Genomic DNA, 16,057 nt, shown 5'->3' with positions numbered 1-16,057 from the left:
AATACCTTCACTTCCTGGATAAGAACCCCCCCCCCCCCCCTGTGCCACAACCTGACGCTCTCTGTCCTTTCCTGGCCAATCGCTGGGTCTGATCAGTGTTGCCATGGACACAGAGTCCACCCACTCTGGGTATTCCTACCACTCCAACCGCTCCAGAGGCTCCAATAAACATGGGTAAGCTCTCCCGTTCTCTCTCCCCTCTCTCTCTCTCTCTCTCTCTCTCTCTCTCTCTCTCTCTCTCTCTCTCTCTCTCTCTCTGTCTCTCTCTCTCTCTCTCTCTCTCTCCCTCTCTCTCTCTCTCTCCTGTTCTTTCTCTCTGACATACTCGCTCCCATTCTCACTCGTACAGTTTTGGTTCTTCAGAGTCACAGGGAAACACAGTCACACATCCACTCATGCCTGTAAGGTCTATTTGACATCCGGTGTGTTTAGTGCCAGCGCCAGCGTTTACTCCATCCGGGAGGGATGGGGCTTATGTTCCAGCCTTATCTGCTTCAGCCTGAACAGCCATGGGCCTGTCTGGTGCTGACTGGGTTCCTATTTATTTGTTTGTGATTGAAGCTCTGTCTCTGCCACATGCCGTTTGTGGGAAAACAAATAAAAGCGAGAGGGACAGAGAGGGAATGAGAAGGAGTAGCGAGAGATTGAGAGGCTGGCAAAGCTCATGGATTAGGGTCGTCACAGCTGACTGACTAAAACCTATTTCGCAGATTCGTTCCCTCCCGCTTGTTCTGTAAATGAGAGTTATTCTCTCCCTCTCTCTCTCCGCTGTTTATCTGTTGGCATATTCATCCTCATCCTGTCCTTGTCCAACCTCCTGCAGTGTGTGTGTGTGTGTGTGTGTGTGTGTGTGTGTGTGTGTGTGTGTGTGTGTGTGTGTGTGTTTGTGTCACTTGTCGTCTCTGTAAATGAGGGGAACCTCAGTGGACTTTCGAGTTTAAATAATGAAAAGTGAATGAAAAGTCTCTGTGTGTTTGTCTGTGTGTGTGTGTATGTGTGTGTGTGTGTCCTCCTCTCTGATTCTATGTGCGTTCCCTATAGGGAGCGGAGTCGTGAGAGGCGTAAGCCCAGCAGCAAAGACAGCAGTCGCTCGGAGAGGTCTGTCATCATCAACACCACCGACACACCCACACAGGCCACACCCACCCACAACAGTGAGCCCCTGCTGGGAGACCCCATGGCAGCTCCTGAAGACGAGGCCCAGGTACTGGTTGATTGATTCATTCTGTTTTGGGCACAAACATATGTATACAAAAAAGAATAGTCTTTGGGGCCCAAAGAGATACAAGAATGTAATCAGAACATTCACAATTTCCCCTCAACTAATCAGCTTCCCTCATAATCAGAACTCCCACTCAACCAGCTGTGATCCTGTACCATGCTGTCTCAAATCAAACAGCTGGGTCATAATCGCCATGGCGACTAGGTTATAATCACTGATGGGGCCAGGGGCCAAATATGTCAGTGGATTTGCATCTCTCTTCTCGACCAGCGAGGACTGTATGCACCATACTGTGTTACTGTGTGTGTGTGTGTGTGTGTGTGTGTGTGTGTGTGTGTGTGTGTGTGTGACTGTGTGAGAGACTGGGTGTCTTTGTATTACCTTGTTTGCCAGAAGCTGTCTGTATTCATAGTAAATTGTGATTTAGAGTCTGCATTATGGTTATCTTTTTATGCTATAATATTTGTCTCTGACAATGGGGTTGGGATTGAGCTTTGGGCTAAGGAAGTATGGTCAGAAGGCTAGATGGTTAGGATCAGGTGAATTACACTCACTGAAGACTTATTCGGAACACCTGTACACCTGTCAACAGTCCAACCTGGTGGAGGTGGTGTAATGGTGTGGGAATGTTTTCTTGGACACTTTGGGCCTGTTAATACCAATCAAGCATCGCTTGAATGCCACAGCCTATTTGTCACCTTCCCAGTCACCAAATCTGGAAATTCACAGCTTGAAAGTGCACAAGAAAAAATCTGCAGGAATTCTGTGATGCAATCATGCACATTAAATGTGTGACAAACATTAAAAATATATTAAATATATATTTATTGAAAGATTTGAACTAAAACGGCCGCTCTGTCAGGGAGGACAGAGCATAAGCGTGTGCGATACGACCCGAAAGATGGTGAACTATGCCTGGGCAGGGCGAAGCCAGAGGAAACTCCGGTGGAGGTCCGTAGCAGTCCTCCTGACATGAAAATCGGTCGTCCGATCTAGGTATAGGGGAGAAACCCATGTGCGTGGGTGAAGTGAGTAGGCCTACCTACATGTTTCATGCCACAGATATTGAGTGATGATAGTCAGTGTAAAGGTGTCCAGATAAGATCAGGATTACAGCATAACAGTGTTATAAGGCAGTGAGTTGCGGCAGAGGAACTATAGCTCCTGTTTGTGAACGTCACTACAAGTCTCGCTAGCATCCTTCATCAGCAGAGCGGCCTGGACTGCTAAGGCTAGCTACCAGCTACGAGCATGGCTATTATTCTAAAGTAACTAGTGCGCTCCCAACTACGGTTCGGGGTAAATAAGCTGGAAAGGTAATATTACCTATGTCCCATAAGGAGCTCCATACAAATTAATCTTCCACGGGTATTGTGTATGTAATGTAACGGTAGTCTAGCAGCACCTGCTGCTGGGATGAATTGCATTCATCCATTTTTAACCAAATTGTTTTCTCTTGCAAGATATCTCCTAGAAGGCTTAGGCTGGGTGAAAAAAGCCTTAGGCGGGCTGCCTAAGCCTTTTCAATGTAGGTAAAACCCTGAAAGTGCTCGGTGAGTGTATATAATACAGATAAAAGAGAGATGGTTAGTTAAATCTACAGAGAAAGACAGTTTTCTTAGGGAAGACTGTACTCTGCCTTCGGCCCCATTCATAGTCTCTCTGACCTACTTGACTCTCTCAGTGGAAAGAGCATGGTTTCAGCAGTTTGTGTGCGTGTGTGTGTGTGTGTATGTGTGTGTGTGTGTGTGTGCGTGTGTGTACGCACGCGTGTGTGCGCGTACGTGTGTGCGCGTGTGTAGCAAGTAGTGCAGTATTAACGTGCAAACAGATGTGCAGGTATGTGTGAAGACTGCATCTGAATGCCAATGTGTCTGTGTCTTTTTGAATCATTATCTTTCACTTCCTCATCATGCTGTTCATCGAGAAGTCAGCCTAGCATGCTGTTAACATTCTGCATTGGTGTCTGATTGTATCAGCTTGTATCTAAAACCGATTATCTGCAGTCTAAGGTAATCAGCAATCATATTACATTACTCTTAAAGAGCAAATGACACACATCCACTTCTACCACTGCTACTGAAAAGCAGCAATTTAGCACAGCTAATGCTAATAGGCTCTGGCACAGAGAAAATCACACAGACCCAGGTCAGCTTAGCAACTTCTTAGAAAGAAGAGATGGATGTCCTACTCAGCTTCTTCCCTGAGGACGGCACACTGCTTTCACTACTAGGTGACTTCAACAGCTTCAGAGAAGCTTCACTCGTCTGGAGGACTTGACATTCTCTCCTCCTTCAACCTTACCCTGTCCCACTCTCCTCCGACTCATAAGGCGGACTGATGGCCTCAACCTTGTTTTCACCAGATCCTCCAATACCTCCAACCTTAATGTTAATGTCCTTCTCCCTTCCCCTCAAATCCACCCCCTCCCAGTTAGACTCTACCCATGCTGTATCCTCTCATTGCAACCTGCGTGCCCTCTCCCTTACTGCTCTCTCTTCCTCTGTCTTATCCTCCCTACCCTCTGTTGAATCCTTCTCCCTTCGATACACTGATGCAGCCTCCTTTACCCTCCTGTCCAGACTTTAGAATAGGGCTCCGGGCAGCTGAGAGGAAATGGAGAGAAACCGGCCTCCCTGATGACCTAAAACCTTATCTCCCTCTCCTCCTCAACTACACCTCCTCTGCATCAGCTGCTAAAGCTTCTTACTACCATTCCAAAATTCAACCCTCTGCCTCTGAGCCAAGGAATCTGGAAAACACATTTTCCTCACTCCTCAACCCACCTCCTCCCCCTCCTCCCTCCTCTTTGTCTGCGGATGACTTGGTCACCTACTTTGAAAAGAAGGTTGACATTAGCAGCTCCTTCTCTCTACATCTCGCCAACACTGCTACCACGCCTCCCAAACCCACTGCAGTACACTCGGTCTCTGGTTTATCAGCCCCCCGCCCCCCCTCTCCTCTGATGATATTCTAAAACTGGTCACATCCAACCACCTGCCCTCTCGATCCTATCCCTCCTTCTCCAATCCGTTTTCAAAGACCTCCTTCCTTTGCTTACCACCATAATCAATTCCTCTATCCACAGGATCTGTCCCAGCTGCCTTTAAGACAGCCAGAGTCAAACTACAGACCAGTATCCCTTCTCTCTTTCTTATTTAAAACCCTTGAACGTGCTGCCTCTCGCTAACTGATCGCTCTCCATGAGCCCTCACCACAGGGTCCCCCCAGGGCTCTGTCCTAGGGCCCTTACTGTTCTCCCTCTATACCAAATCTCTTGGCTCAGTAATTTCTTCACATGGTTGCTCCTACCACTGCTACGCAGACGACACTCAATTCTTTCTCCCTTTTCCCTGCTCTGACTGTCACAGGTGGTGACACGTGTCTCGGCGTGTCTTGCAGACATTTCCGCTTGGATGTCAGCCCACCACCTCAAGCTCAACCTTAACCTTAAGACTGAGCTGCTCTTCCTCCCTGGGAAAGCCTGCTCTCACCAAGACATCTCCGTCACAGTAGAGAAACTCTGTGACCTTCTGCCAGACAGCCACGAATCTTGGGGCGATCCGTGACAACCACTTATCCTATGCGGCGAACATCACAGTGACAGCACGCTCCGTATATATTCTTCCTACAGCATCAGAAGGATATTGTGTCCATTCCTCACGAGAGAAGCAGCACAGATCTTGGTCCAGGCACCACTTCACATCTCCTGCCTTGACTACTGCAACGCACTTTTGGCTGGGCTCCCCACCTGGCACGGCCACCTCTATGTGGATGCAGCAGTCGTATTACTCAGTCAGGTCGTTTCACTGACCTGGCACCCCGCTCCTGGAATGAGCTTCCCACTGCTGAGTCACTACCTATCTTCCGCCACAGATTGAAGACCCATTTCTTCAGGCTACATCTTGACTGTCCCTCCTAAAGACCTCTTCATCCCCCCTGTACATTTTCCCGACTGTAAAAAAGAAAAGACAAAATCTTCTAGCATTGTGACTGCCAATGGCCCCTGGTCCTGGCATAGATTTATTTTTCTTCTGATAACCGATGGATAGATGATTCATTTACTTAGACAAATGTATTAGTCGCTTTGGATAAAGGCGTCTGCTAAATGTACAAAATGTCAATGTACTAAGATTAGCATTTGCATGAAGCCAAACGCCACTCTGAGGAAAGCTGATAATCTTCTACGTTTACATGTTTACGTGCCTCTGACATAAAGGGTCTCAAGTACAGTAGTCTGTGACTTCCTATGTGTGTGAGTCATAGAGAGGTTTCCATCAGCAGGATGTCAGAGTGGGGTTGAGCCTCTCCAAGATGTCTGCCACTTCACTGGCATTTTTTTCAGACAAGGAGAGAGGAAATCTGGCTATGGCATTCAGGAAGAAATGAATTGAATGTCAGCACTGTTTTGTCTTTTTGGTCCCTGGCACACACACACACACACACACACACACACACACACACACACACCCACACCCTTTCCCATTCCACTTCAGTGTTAGAATCACCCCCAACCAGACCTGGCTGGCAAGCTCCTTTATGTAAGTGAATGTCATTGCTGTTTTGGCCTTTTGGCCTCTGTGACAGGCACGCACGCACAAATGTCAGAATAACCTGGAGCCAGGCCTACCGGGACCCTTTGTTGTTCTGTGTCATTGTGTGTTGTGTTAGCACATTACTGTATGTGTCTGGGAGTCAGTGCTTGTGTGTGTTATTGTGTTTTTTTCAGACCTAATCAGGGCTGAAAATCAATCCATTATTCACCCTCTGCCAGAAGAGAATGCTGCCAAGCAGGCATCAAGCACCAGCTCCTTTTTCTATTCATCTCTCACCCCCTCCCCCCCACTCTCTCTCTCTGCTTCTACCTCTCTCTCCTCTTGTCTGTATCTCCCCTCTCCCTCTCTCTCTCTGTCTGTCTTTTTCTCTCTCCCTCTCCATCCCTCTCCTTGTCTCTCAAATTCAAAAGAGCTTTATTCGCATGAAATATGTTTGTAGACGCATGGACAACAAAATGCAACAACAATAAGGAATCAACAATACAAGAATGAACCATAAGGACGTTACAGAATACATAGAATTAACGTGAAGCTTTAAACAGTTACAAACACTTCATTGACTGTTACTTCTTCTTCCTCTGTTTATCTAACTTTCTCTCTTTCTCTCTCGCTCAATTATTATTAACATGGTAGAATTGAACTAATGATGCTCATTGTAATCCAAAAGAGATGTGGTTCTCCTCAATTGAACAGCAGTCTGGTACGCAGGGTGTGATGCATAGCTGTGCTGCTGTTGCTGTGGAGAGGGTCTGGTGATGGATTTGTTGTTGGTGTTGTGGAGACAGGATGCGATAGAGTGGTGAGAGCCTAGGTGTGTCTTCCAGGAGTACGTACATTCTATCTCTCTCTCTCTCTCTCGCTCTCTCTTTCTCTCTCTCTCTCTCTCTCTCGCTCTCTCTTTCTCTCTCTCTCTCTCTCTCTCGCTCTCTCTTTCTCTCTCTCTCTCTCTCTCATTCTCTCGCTCTCTCTCTCTCTTTCTCTCGCTCTCTCTTTCTCTCTCTCTCTCTCTCTCTCTCTCTCACTCTCTCTCTCTCTCTGTCTGTATGTGAAAGGATCAGTGAAGAGATTAGTGTTGGATTAAGCCACTGAGAGTCAGAGAGAGAGTCAGGTAGCTATGTTTGCTGATTTCTTCTGGGAGTGATGTAAGATAATAGGCTCTATTAAGATGGCCTGTTCAAGAGGTGTTAGAGGCATGAGAGAGATAAGAGAGCATGTGGAGAGATGTGATAATGGCTAGTGGACATGATAATGATATTAAAACATCTGACCCTCTGGTCACTGATGAACATGATAACGATACTAAAACATCTGACCCTCTGGTTACTGATGAACATCATTCTTTCAAAGAGGCCCATTGGGTTAATGGCAGCCTGTGTGTTCTTCCACTCACTGCTACTCACTCCCTCTCTGGTTCTGTAAACCTCCCTCTCTCGTTCCCACCAGCCCCCCCCTCCCCCCGTCTCCTGTTTGGCACTGTTGAATTAAAGGAAGGGGATGAGGGTGTGGGATCCAGAACATTGACTTTATTTCCTACACACTCATGCACACACACACACACACACACACACACACACAGACACACACACACACACACACACACACACACACAGACACACACACACACACACACACACACACACACACACACACACACACACACACACACACACACACACACACATTTACAGCTCTCATGCCCTACTTCTCAGTAGCTGAGGTCCTGTATGTACCGTACTGCTGTGATTCATTGGGAGCCTAGTGTGGATGAGAGGTCAGTCACACTATGAGATTGTCTCTTTAGACTCCTTGATAGGATATTATGGGCTGGAGCGGAGGAGTTCACACCCAGTTAACATCAAGCCACTGGGGGTTATTATCTGGCCATTAACTCTCAACAGGCAGAACAGTCATTTCTGTCTTCCTCTCGTCCTCGTCCTCCCTGTCCTCTCTCCTCCACTCACTCTGGCCTAATTTCCTATTGGCACATCAGGCGGTCCCTCCATATGGCGAGGGGGTGGATATTTAGGGATTTTAGTTTGATTGCGTGCGCGTGCGTGCGTGCGTGTGTATGTGTCAAAGCTAGCTCATTATAGAAAGGCCTCTACTTGACTTTCAAAGAGAGACTAAGGACTACTCTCTGCTGAGCCACTTGTTTAGATATCACACACACACACACACACACACACACACTCTGACTCAACCTACTCTCTGTTGTCTCTCCCTTCTTCAGACACTGACGTGACGGACTGGGAGAGAAACAAGATGTTGTCAGCCAGAAAGACCCACTATTAACACTCTCAGACAGACTGGAGAGGGACACACGCTCAGCTCACAGAGGAAACTAACAGTTAAACAGATGAATAGATGGAATCCAGTCAGAGATGAATGGTTCTCTTCAGCAGACAGGTCTTTAATCTGCCTCTCGCTGTGCTCACTCCTCAGGCAGATTTATGTTAAACTGGATTCTGGCCAAGGAGAAGATAGATCTGATTTGCAACGATGTGCCTGCAAGAATCAGCCTTGTTGTTGTTCAGATGACGGGTGTGTGTGTGTGTGTGTGTGTGTGTGTGTGTGTGTGTGTGTGTGTGTGTGTGTGTGTGTGTCATTATACATTATGATCAGTCAATCTCTCCATTTAGATCAGTGGGAAGCTGAGAGCTTGTCACAAAGAGACAGTATATTTGGAAATCAAAAGCTTCTTTAATAGAATGATGGATGTGGTGTGTGCAGTACACCCTCTAGGGATATTTACAGTGTGTGTCTAGTCTCTCTGTCTTTGTGTGCACAAGGGAGCTATAGAATAACACTAGAATTGATGTGTGTCTGCTAGTGTTTATTTGTCCGTTTGGGTCCTCTCTCATATACCTTTCTTGAGGTGAGTTCTCTCCCTCTCTCTCCTCAACCCCCCTCACTTTTCTCTCTCACTCTCTCCTCACTCCTGCTTTGTATGTGCTGGCAGTTAATGATATGTGACAGGGTCTGGGGAAAAAGTCCCCAAGGAGGGCAAGGTCCTTTTTCAGTTTTTTTTACAGATTATGAAAGTGTAGATTGTAAGCTTTCAAATGATGTATCATACATTGAAATAGTTGAAGAAGATATGCTTATTTGAATGTTGGTACACCTCAGACCACCAGAGAATCTGAGAAAATTGCTCTGAATCAACACTCGTTTGTAACCATGGCATTAGTAGCAAGCTAGCAGCTAGCAAGAAAACATCGCTATGTATATATCGCTATCTATCTAACTGCATGTTTAGCACATCACAACATGCTGATAGAACATCAACATGCTAAAAACACAGAACTACACATAATTAGATGACCATACAGTCCTTGCTTTTGAACACGTCCTAAAACGTACGTTTGTTTACAAGTCACGTATCACTAACTCACACAGTACGAAGCAGGAAGGCAGATGTAAGTATTTAGTGATCCTGAAACTGTTGTTTGTTATATTGAGTGGGCTCTTCAACACATAAACTTTCGAAATATGAAAAAAAACAGAAAACGTTTTTTGGTCATTTGCGCAACTAGAGAATTGCTGACATGCAGACCTTTTCACCGGACCGTGTCACAGATTCAGACAATAATATGGATTTCGATGTGCAATGGAAAGCTGAGCTATTAGGTCTACTACCATACTGCACAAATGATGCGATGATCCCATGCTAAATTTCAATCACTTCTCTCTCTTCTAACTCCCACTCTTTCTTCTTTTCTCCCCATCCCCCCCTCCTCAGGATGACAACTGGGGGGAGACCACCACAGCGGTGACAGGGACCTCAGAGCTGAGTCTATCCCAGGAGGAGGTGGTTGGTCTGGGGAAGGGACCAGAGGATGGCCGGGGCCAGGGCTGCCTACGCTATGCTCCCCTGGCTCTGGGCCTCTCTGTGGGGCTGCTGGTGCTAGCCACTCCCCTGTTCTTCCTGGTTCTCCCAATGGTGCTGTGGCCAGCCAAGCTGCAGTCTTGTGGTTCGGCCTGCGAGGGCCTCTTCCTCTCGGTCTCCTTCAAGCTCCTCATCCTTCTGCTGGCTGTCTGGGCCCTGTTCCTGCGGCCGTCACGTGCCAGCCTGCCACGCGTGTGTGTGTACCGTGCTCTGCTCGGCACACTCACGCTGCTGCTCACAATGTCCTACTGGCTCTTCTACGGAGTCCGCATCCTCGACGCGCAGGTGTGTGTGTGTGTGTGTGTGTGTGTGTGTCTGTGTGTGTGTGTGTGTGTGTGTGTGTGTGTGTGTGTGTGTGTGTGTCTGTGTCTGTGTCTGTGTCTGTGTCTGTGTCTGTGTGTGTGTGAGTGTGTGTGTGCGTGCGTGCGTGCGTGCGTGCGTGCGTGCGTGCGTGCGTGCGTGTGTGTTTGTTTGTGTTTGTGTTTGTGTTTGTGTGTGTGCGTTTGCACTTACTATGTGTGGATGTGCATGGTGTTTTGTGTCCAGGATGAGGACTACCACGGTATAGTCCAGTTTGCTGTGTCTCTGGTGGACTCTCTGCTGTTCATCCACTACCTGGCCATCGTCCTGCTGGAGCTCAGGCAGCTGCAGCCGTGCTACAGCCTGTGTGTGATCCGCTCCACCGACGGAGAGACACGCCACTACAACCTGGGCCAGCTCAGGTAACACACACACACACACTCACACACACACACACACACACACACACAAGCAGCACATACTTCAAATTGTAACTTCATTTATATAAACTGCATTTATGTTTATTAAATTATTCCAAGCTTCCCCTTAGCCAAGCAGTTCTTTCCCCAGCAATATGAACTCAACTGCAACATAGGGCATAATAAAGAGCTTCAGTTCTGCCAACAGACGCTAGTTAGAGGAAACATTTACAGACAATCGTTCAATTAGAGAATGCCTTTAGTGAAGGGAACTCCCTCTCACACATGCACATGTATGCGTTCACACACACACACACACACACACACACCAAAGACACAGACATTACCTCTGCCCCATTGAACTGTGGTTAATTGGAGGCTCATATCCTGGGGGAAGCATGGCGATGGCAGTGATTTTGTTACCAAATTACCCAGCATGGGCAGCAGGGGAGGCTGGTGGAGGTAGAAATCGGAGGACGGGCTGTATGCATGGAACGGAATGAGGAATGGTATCAAATACACCCCAGTGTCTTTGATACCATTCTTGATTCCATTCCATGCATTACAGTAAGCCCGTCCGCCGATTTCTACCGCCACCAGCCTCCACTGGTGGACGTGGCCTGGGAGAGGGGGCTGGTTTGAACATTTGAGTAAGAAGAATTTGCCCCTGTAGACACTGATCTAAGGTCAGTTCTTTCCCTAGTTTTCAGGTTAGGAGTTTGCTAAAGCAATTGATCATGTGAATCAAATGAGCAAGGACAATGATGGGCTTCTTCCTTTCTGTCTTCTTCTTTTGTTCTTTTGATGGACTTCTGTCTTCTTCTTTTCTTCACTTTCTCACATTCTACCCTCCTTTCCTCTCTCTCTCTCTCTCTCTCAGTATTCAGAGGGCTGCTCTGTCTGTTTTGGAGTTCTACTACAAGGATTTCCCTCTCCATAACCCCTCCCTACTCTCCGCGTCCAAGCACCGTGCCGCCAAGCATATAGCCGGCCTCAAGGTCTACACCGTGGATGGTCAGTTGACTCAGTTCTCCTGTGGTTTCTCAATGGTTCTCTTATACTTATGTGTGGTTTGTGCTATATTGTCCCCCTCTCTATCATGTGTCACTTCTTCTTGAAACGTACATTATGTCTCTTTCTCATTTTCTCTCTTTCTCTCTTTCTCATTTTTCTGCCTTTTTACCTGTTCAACATATCTTTCCAGTTATCTTCTGGCCCGTTGTGAGATTGTTTCTCTCCATGTCCCCTCTCGTGCTCCCTTAAGCAGCCTTTAGAGATAAACTGAGAACATACCTTTTGGACAGTAAGTAAAGAGGAGCATCTTTCCATTACTCACCATAGCACTCTACCACAGGAGAGCACTAATGTCACAACTCACCTCACCTCTTGCCTCACCCCCCCCACCCCACAATAGCGATGCACCTACGGTTTGGGAGCACACATGCATACACACATCCCCAACCTAAATATTCACTGTATAGATTCTGAGCAGGTACCCATTCATGCACACATACATGTTTCCTGCTGTTAAAAGGGTTCCGGATTGCCCCTGGAGGACTTGGGCCTTCCCAGGGTGCTGGTGGTGGTAGGGCTCTACTCTATGGTCTATGTGGGTTCGGAGTGGGGCTATCTCAGATAGTGTCCTCATAGCACCTTCCCTCCCCCCATTCATCATCAAAGCACTGTAGTGTGAGAGCTTCAGGGCCTGTGGAATTTCAACCTTTCAATAATTCATCACAGCGAGGCTTATTCACCACATTCCCCCACATCTCTCTCTCTCTCTCTCTCTCTCTCTCTCTCTCTCTCTCTCTCTCTCTCACTCTCATCTATTCCTCCCTTACTCTCACTCTCCCACCTTCTTCCTCTTTCTTTCTCTCTTCTTTGCCCTCTTCTTCTCACTATCTTTCTCTCTGGAAAGTCAGAAGTTGAAGTGTCTCTGTAGGCTAGGAGAGTATCTCCGTTATCTACTTCTTTATACTCTAGATACAGGAAAACCAACAGGTAAAGCATGTCCTCCCATCTCTACCTCCCACCAGCCTCCCCCGCCACCCATATATCTTGAAATACTCCAGAAGTTTTTAATGAAAAACCTGTATATTTCTCAAACTGTGGTAGTAGGGCTGTTCCACCATGACTATTACTACATGTTTCCATGACACATTCACCAAGGTTATGCATATCAATCTGTTAATGATGCATAATCCTGACCTGATTGGTTTAGAGGTTACGGCATTGAACTCCCATCCCCAACCTTATGAATATGGGCCAGATTTTACTACTACATATTCATCTCCCAAGAGCCCTCATTTATGCCCATACCCAACCTCTGAGGTGTTCGCCGTATAACTAAATTAATGCAGTGATCAAACTGAAAGCACGGCATTTGAAGTCTATAATCATTAATATTTAATAATGAATTTTAATGAAATATAAAATTATGAGATACAATATATTTATATTGCTCAGTCCTTATGAAGAGCACTGTTCCCCTGCCAGTACCGTCTGAATGTTGTCTATGATAGAACTACAGCGACACTGCAGCTCCTCCTGATTTAAGCACAGATCTAGGACCTTTCCAAAAATCAAAACCTTAACCATAAGGGTTGTTGCACGACTGACTAGAGATCAATGTGTTGGTGCAGCCTTCCTCTCATCACCATAAAACACTCCCGTTATTCCTCTGTACTTCCTGTTCCTGTAGGCCCAGCGAACCCGGCGGGGGGGCCAGGTGGGGGTCCGACCCAGGCCATGATCGCCGCAGCAGCCAAACGCAGAGACACCACTCACAACCAGCTTTACTACGAGGAGGCAGACCATGACAGACGAGTACGCAAACGCAGAGCCAGGTGAGAGAGAGAGAGAGAGAGAGAGAGAGAGAGAGAGAGAGAGAGAGAGAGAGAGAGAGAGAGAGAGAGAGAGAGAGAGAGAGAGAGAGAGAGAGAGAGAGAGAGAGAGAGAGAGAGAGAGAGAGAGAGAGAGAGAGAGAGAGAGAGAGAGAGAGAGAGAGAGAGAGAGAGAGAGAGAGAGAGAGAGAGAGAGAGAGCGAGGGAGGTGGAAAAAAATGGTTGGTGAATGACTGAGTGGAAGAGATCTGAATGAATGACGGTGAACATGAGCTAGAAAGGAGAGAGTAAGCGGCAGAAAAAAAAGAGATACATTTCTTTGTGCGTGATGCTCTCTATAACGATCTGAAGACAGGTTGGATGTCAAAACAGATGGGCTCATTCAGTGTGCTGAATGTTAGTTTTATGCTGGTTCGTCAGGCTAGTGGTAGCGGTGGAGGAGGCATTCTCACACGTCAGGCGTATGCAGCAGGATGAGGAGCGAGAGGCTCCCTCGGAGGTGATGGACGTCCGCGAGGCGGCGCTGGCCATATTCCCTTCCATGGCGCGCACCCTTCAGAAGTATCTCCGCACCACCAGGAGGCAGCACTGCCACAGCATGGAGAGCATCCAGAAACACCTGGCCTTCTGCCTCACCAACAACATGAGTCCAAAGGTATTCAAGCGTTACCCTTCTCACGCCCCAAATCACACAAAACACTCAAACCCCTACCACTAAGCATTCTTTATGGCTCCTCCTAGAGTGGACAGTTAAAGGTAACATCACAATTGAACTACCGGGGGACGCTTGGTGTCTCTAGCGCAATTATTACAATTAAAATATATATTAAAAAATAATAATTTGAACTTAAGTTATGTAATAGTGTGTTTGCTTGCTTGTGTGTGTGTGTGTGTGTGTGTGTGTGTGTGTGTGTGTGTGTGCTTGCGTGCTTGCATGCGTGCGTGCGTGTGTGTTTAGGCGTTCCTTGAGGCCTACCTGGCCCCTGGTCCTACGCTGCAGTATGGTCGAGAGCGCTGGATGGCTGGTCAGTGGACTCTGGTCAGCGAGACTGCGGTCACAAGCAGTCTGAAGGAGGGGAAGGAGTTCCTGCTGAAGTGTCTGGACTTTAGCCTGGCGGTCACAGTCAAGGACATCCCCTACATTCGTATCACTGAGGAGTTCATCGATCCCAAGTCCCACAAGTTTACACTGAGGCTCCAGTCAGAGACCTCCGTCTAACAGACAGACACAAGCTGGGGACTGATGCTGTTCTGGGTTCATTTCACTGTTTCTTACAATCTTTTCTACTTTTATTTGTTGTATTTTTCCTCTCTTATGAATTATTTATATAAGTGATGTTTATAAATATTATTTGGGGTCTATCTGGATTTTTGTATTTTAGGTAATTTATACAACAGATGTGATATTCTAACAAAAGGAAGTGTTATCTGAGCGTGTCCCAGGCCCATGCCCCAGAGTAGTGAAGAGGGAGAGACAGTGAGAGATACCGTACATACTGTATTTGCTCTGATCTCTTGTAGGCTCATCAGAACATTGAATTTTGTCAGGTTTTCCTCTATGCACTCTCTATGTAGACGACTCCTCCCACATTTTTGTTGCGTGTGTGTGTGTGTGTGTGTGTGTGCGCACGCGCGCCCGGTGTGTGTGTGTGTGTGTGTGTGTGTGTGTGTGTGTGTGTGTGTCTAGAGGGTCTGTCTCTACCTGTCTCTGGATCCTCCCTAAGGTTGCTATAGCAACAGGGATATTTCATATTGCCTATCCTGCTAATATGAATGAAACATCAACCTACCTAATCACCAAAAACGGTTATTTTTTGTCAAACTCAAATACTTTCTTTACGGTCAATGAATTGTACACAAGTGTTTGTACATAAGTCATATATATATAATAATGTATATTTTATGCATATCTGTGTTTTGATATCAAAATGAGTTTGTTGTTCGATTGATAAGTTGTTCTATATCAGATAATACTGATATTCTTCATATAATGAGCCCTAGATATATTGTATCTGTAAGCGGTGTGGGATTCTCTTGGACTCAAACCCCTCTCATTGTAAACACTGTGTGGAACTCCTCTTAACAGACACTCACCTCAAATATTTGAAGTGTTTATGTTATCCACAGTTGAACAAATACGCTTCCTAATGGATCCCTTATTGATCTTCTGTGTGAGTGTGTGCAAGTTTGACTGAGAGAATGAGAAGGGGGTGGGGGGGAGAAAGCCTCTGGAGACTGTTGAAGATGGCTGACCTACAGACCTATTATGATTTTTTTTACTGTACTGTTTTTGTTCTCTATTCGTGTGGTGTCTATATGACGCAAAACATATGCAATAGATTCATGTCTTATCTCCACATGAAAGGAAGCTATTATTACATTACTACAACAACATAACGCTGTAAACTAATAGGCTAGGTGCACGATCTCACTACTTCCTGAAAGGCAACTGGTATGAACATATCCTGTCTCACTCTATTGGTTTAATTGATTAATCAGCTGTGCACTGTGTGTTCCAACGGTTTACCGCACAGCTGATTAATCAATTAAACCAATAGAGTGAGACAGGATATGTTCATACCAGTTGCCTTTCAGGAAGTAGTGAGATCGTGCACCTAGCCTATTGAAGCAGTGTGAAGCTTGGTTTTTTTATTTTAACAGATGACCGAAAACAATGGATAAAAGAAGGATTGTGTAATATCCTCTTTTTTATTCACTCTAAAATAAGTCTTTTGTTTCAGACATACACTAACTCATTTAATATGTGGCCTCTCCAGTATATGTTATACTATCTCCTCTTGGCCACTGATTCTGGTCCTAAGACATCAAGG

At 46.3% G+C, this 16,057-nt stretch overlaps 1 protein-coding gene across 1 annotated transcript; it reads left to right on the top strand.

Annotated features, from left to right (window-relative positions):
• Positions 1-103: 103 nt before the first annotated feature.
• On the top strand, positions 104-14,445 carry LOC308161630 (vang-like protein 1; the record flags this gene model as incomplete). Its single annotated transcript, XM_080535673.1, has 9 exons — positions 104-174; positions 1,042-1,204; positions 9,518-9,949; positions 10,211-10,386; positions 11,264-11,397; positions 11,651-11,686; positions 13,085-13,229; positions 13,647-13,881; positions 14,185-14,445. 9 exons carry the CDS (start codon positions 104-106, stop codon positions 14,443-14,445), a joined length of 1,653 nt encoding a protein of 550 aa, XP_080391799.1.
• Between the last annotated feature and the right edge of the window lie 1,612 nt (positions 14,446-16,057).

Source organism: Nansenia antarctica (assembly GCF_963989245.1).
Source record: "Nansenia antarctica genome assembly, chromosome: 7".
NCBI lineage: Eukaryota > Metazoa > Chordata > Actinopteri > Argentiniformes > Microstomatidae > Nansenia > Nansenia antarctica.
The sequence above is the reverse complement of the archived record's forward strand: the minus strand, read 5'-3'. Positions and strand labels throughout refer to the sequence as shown.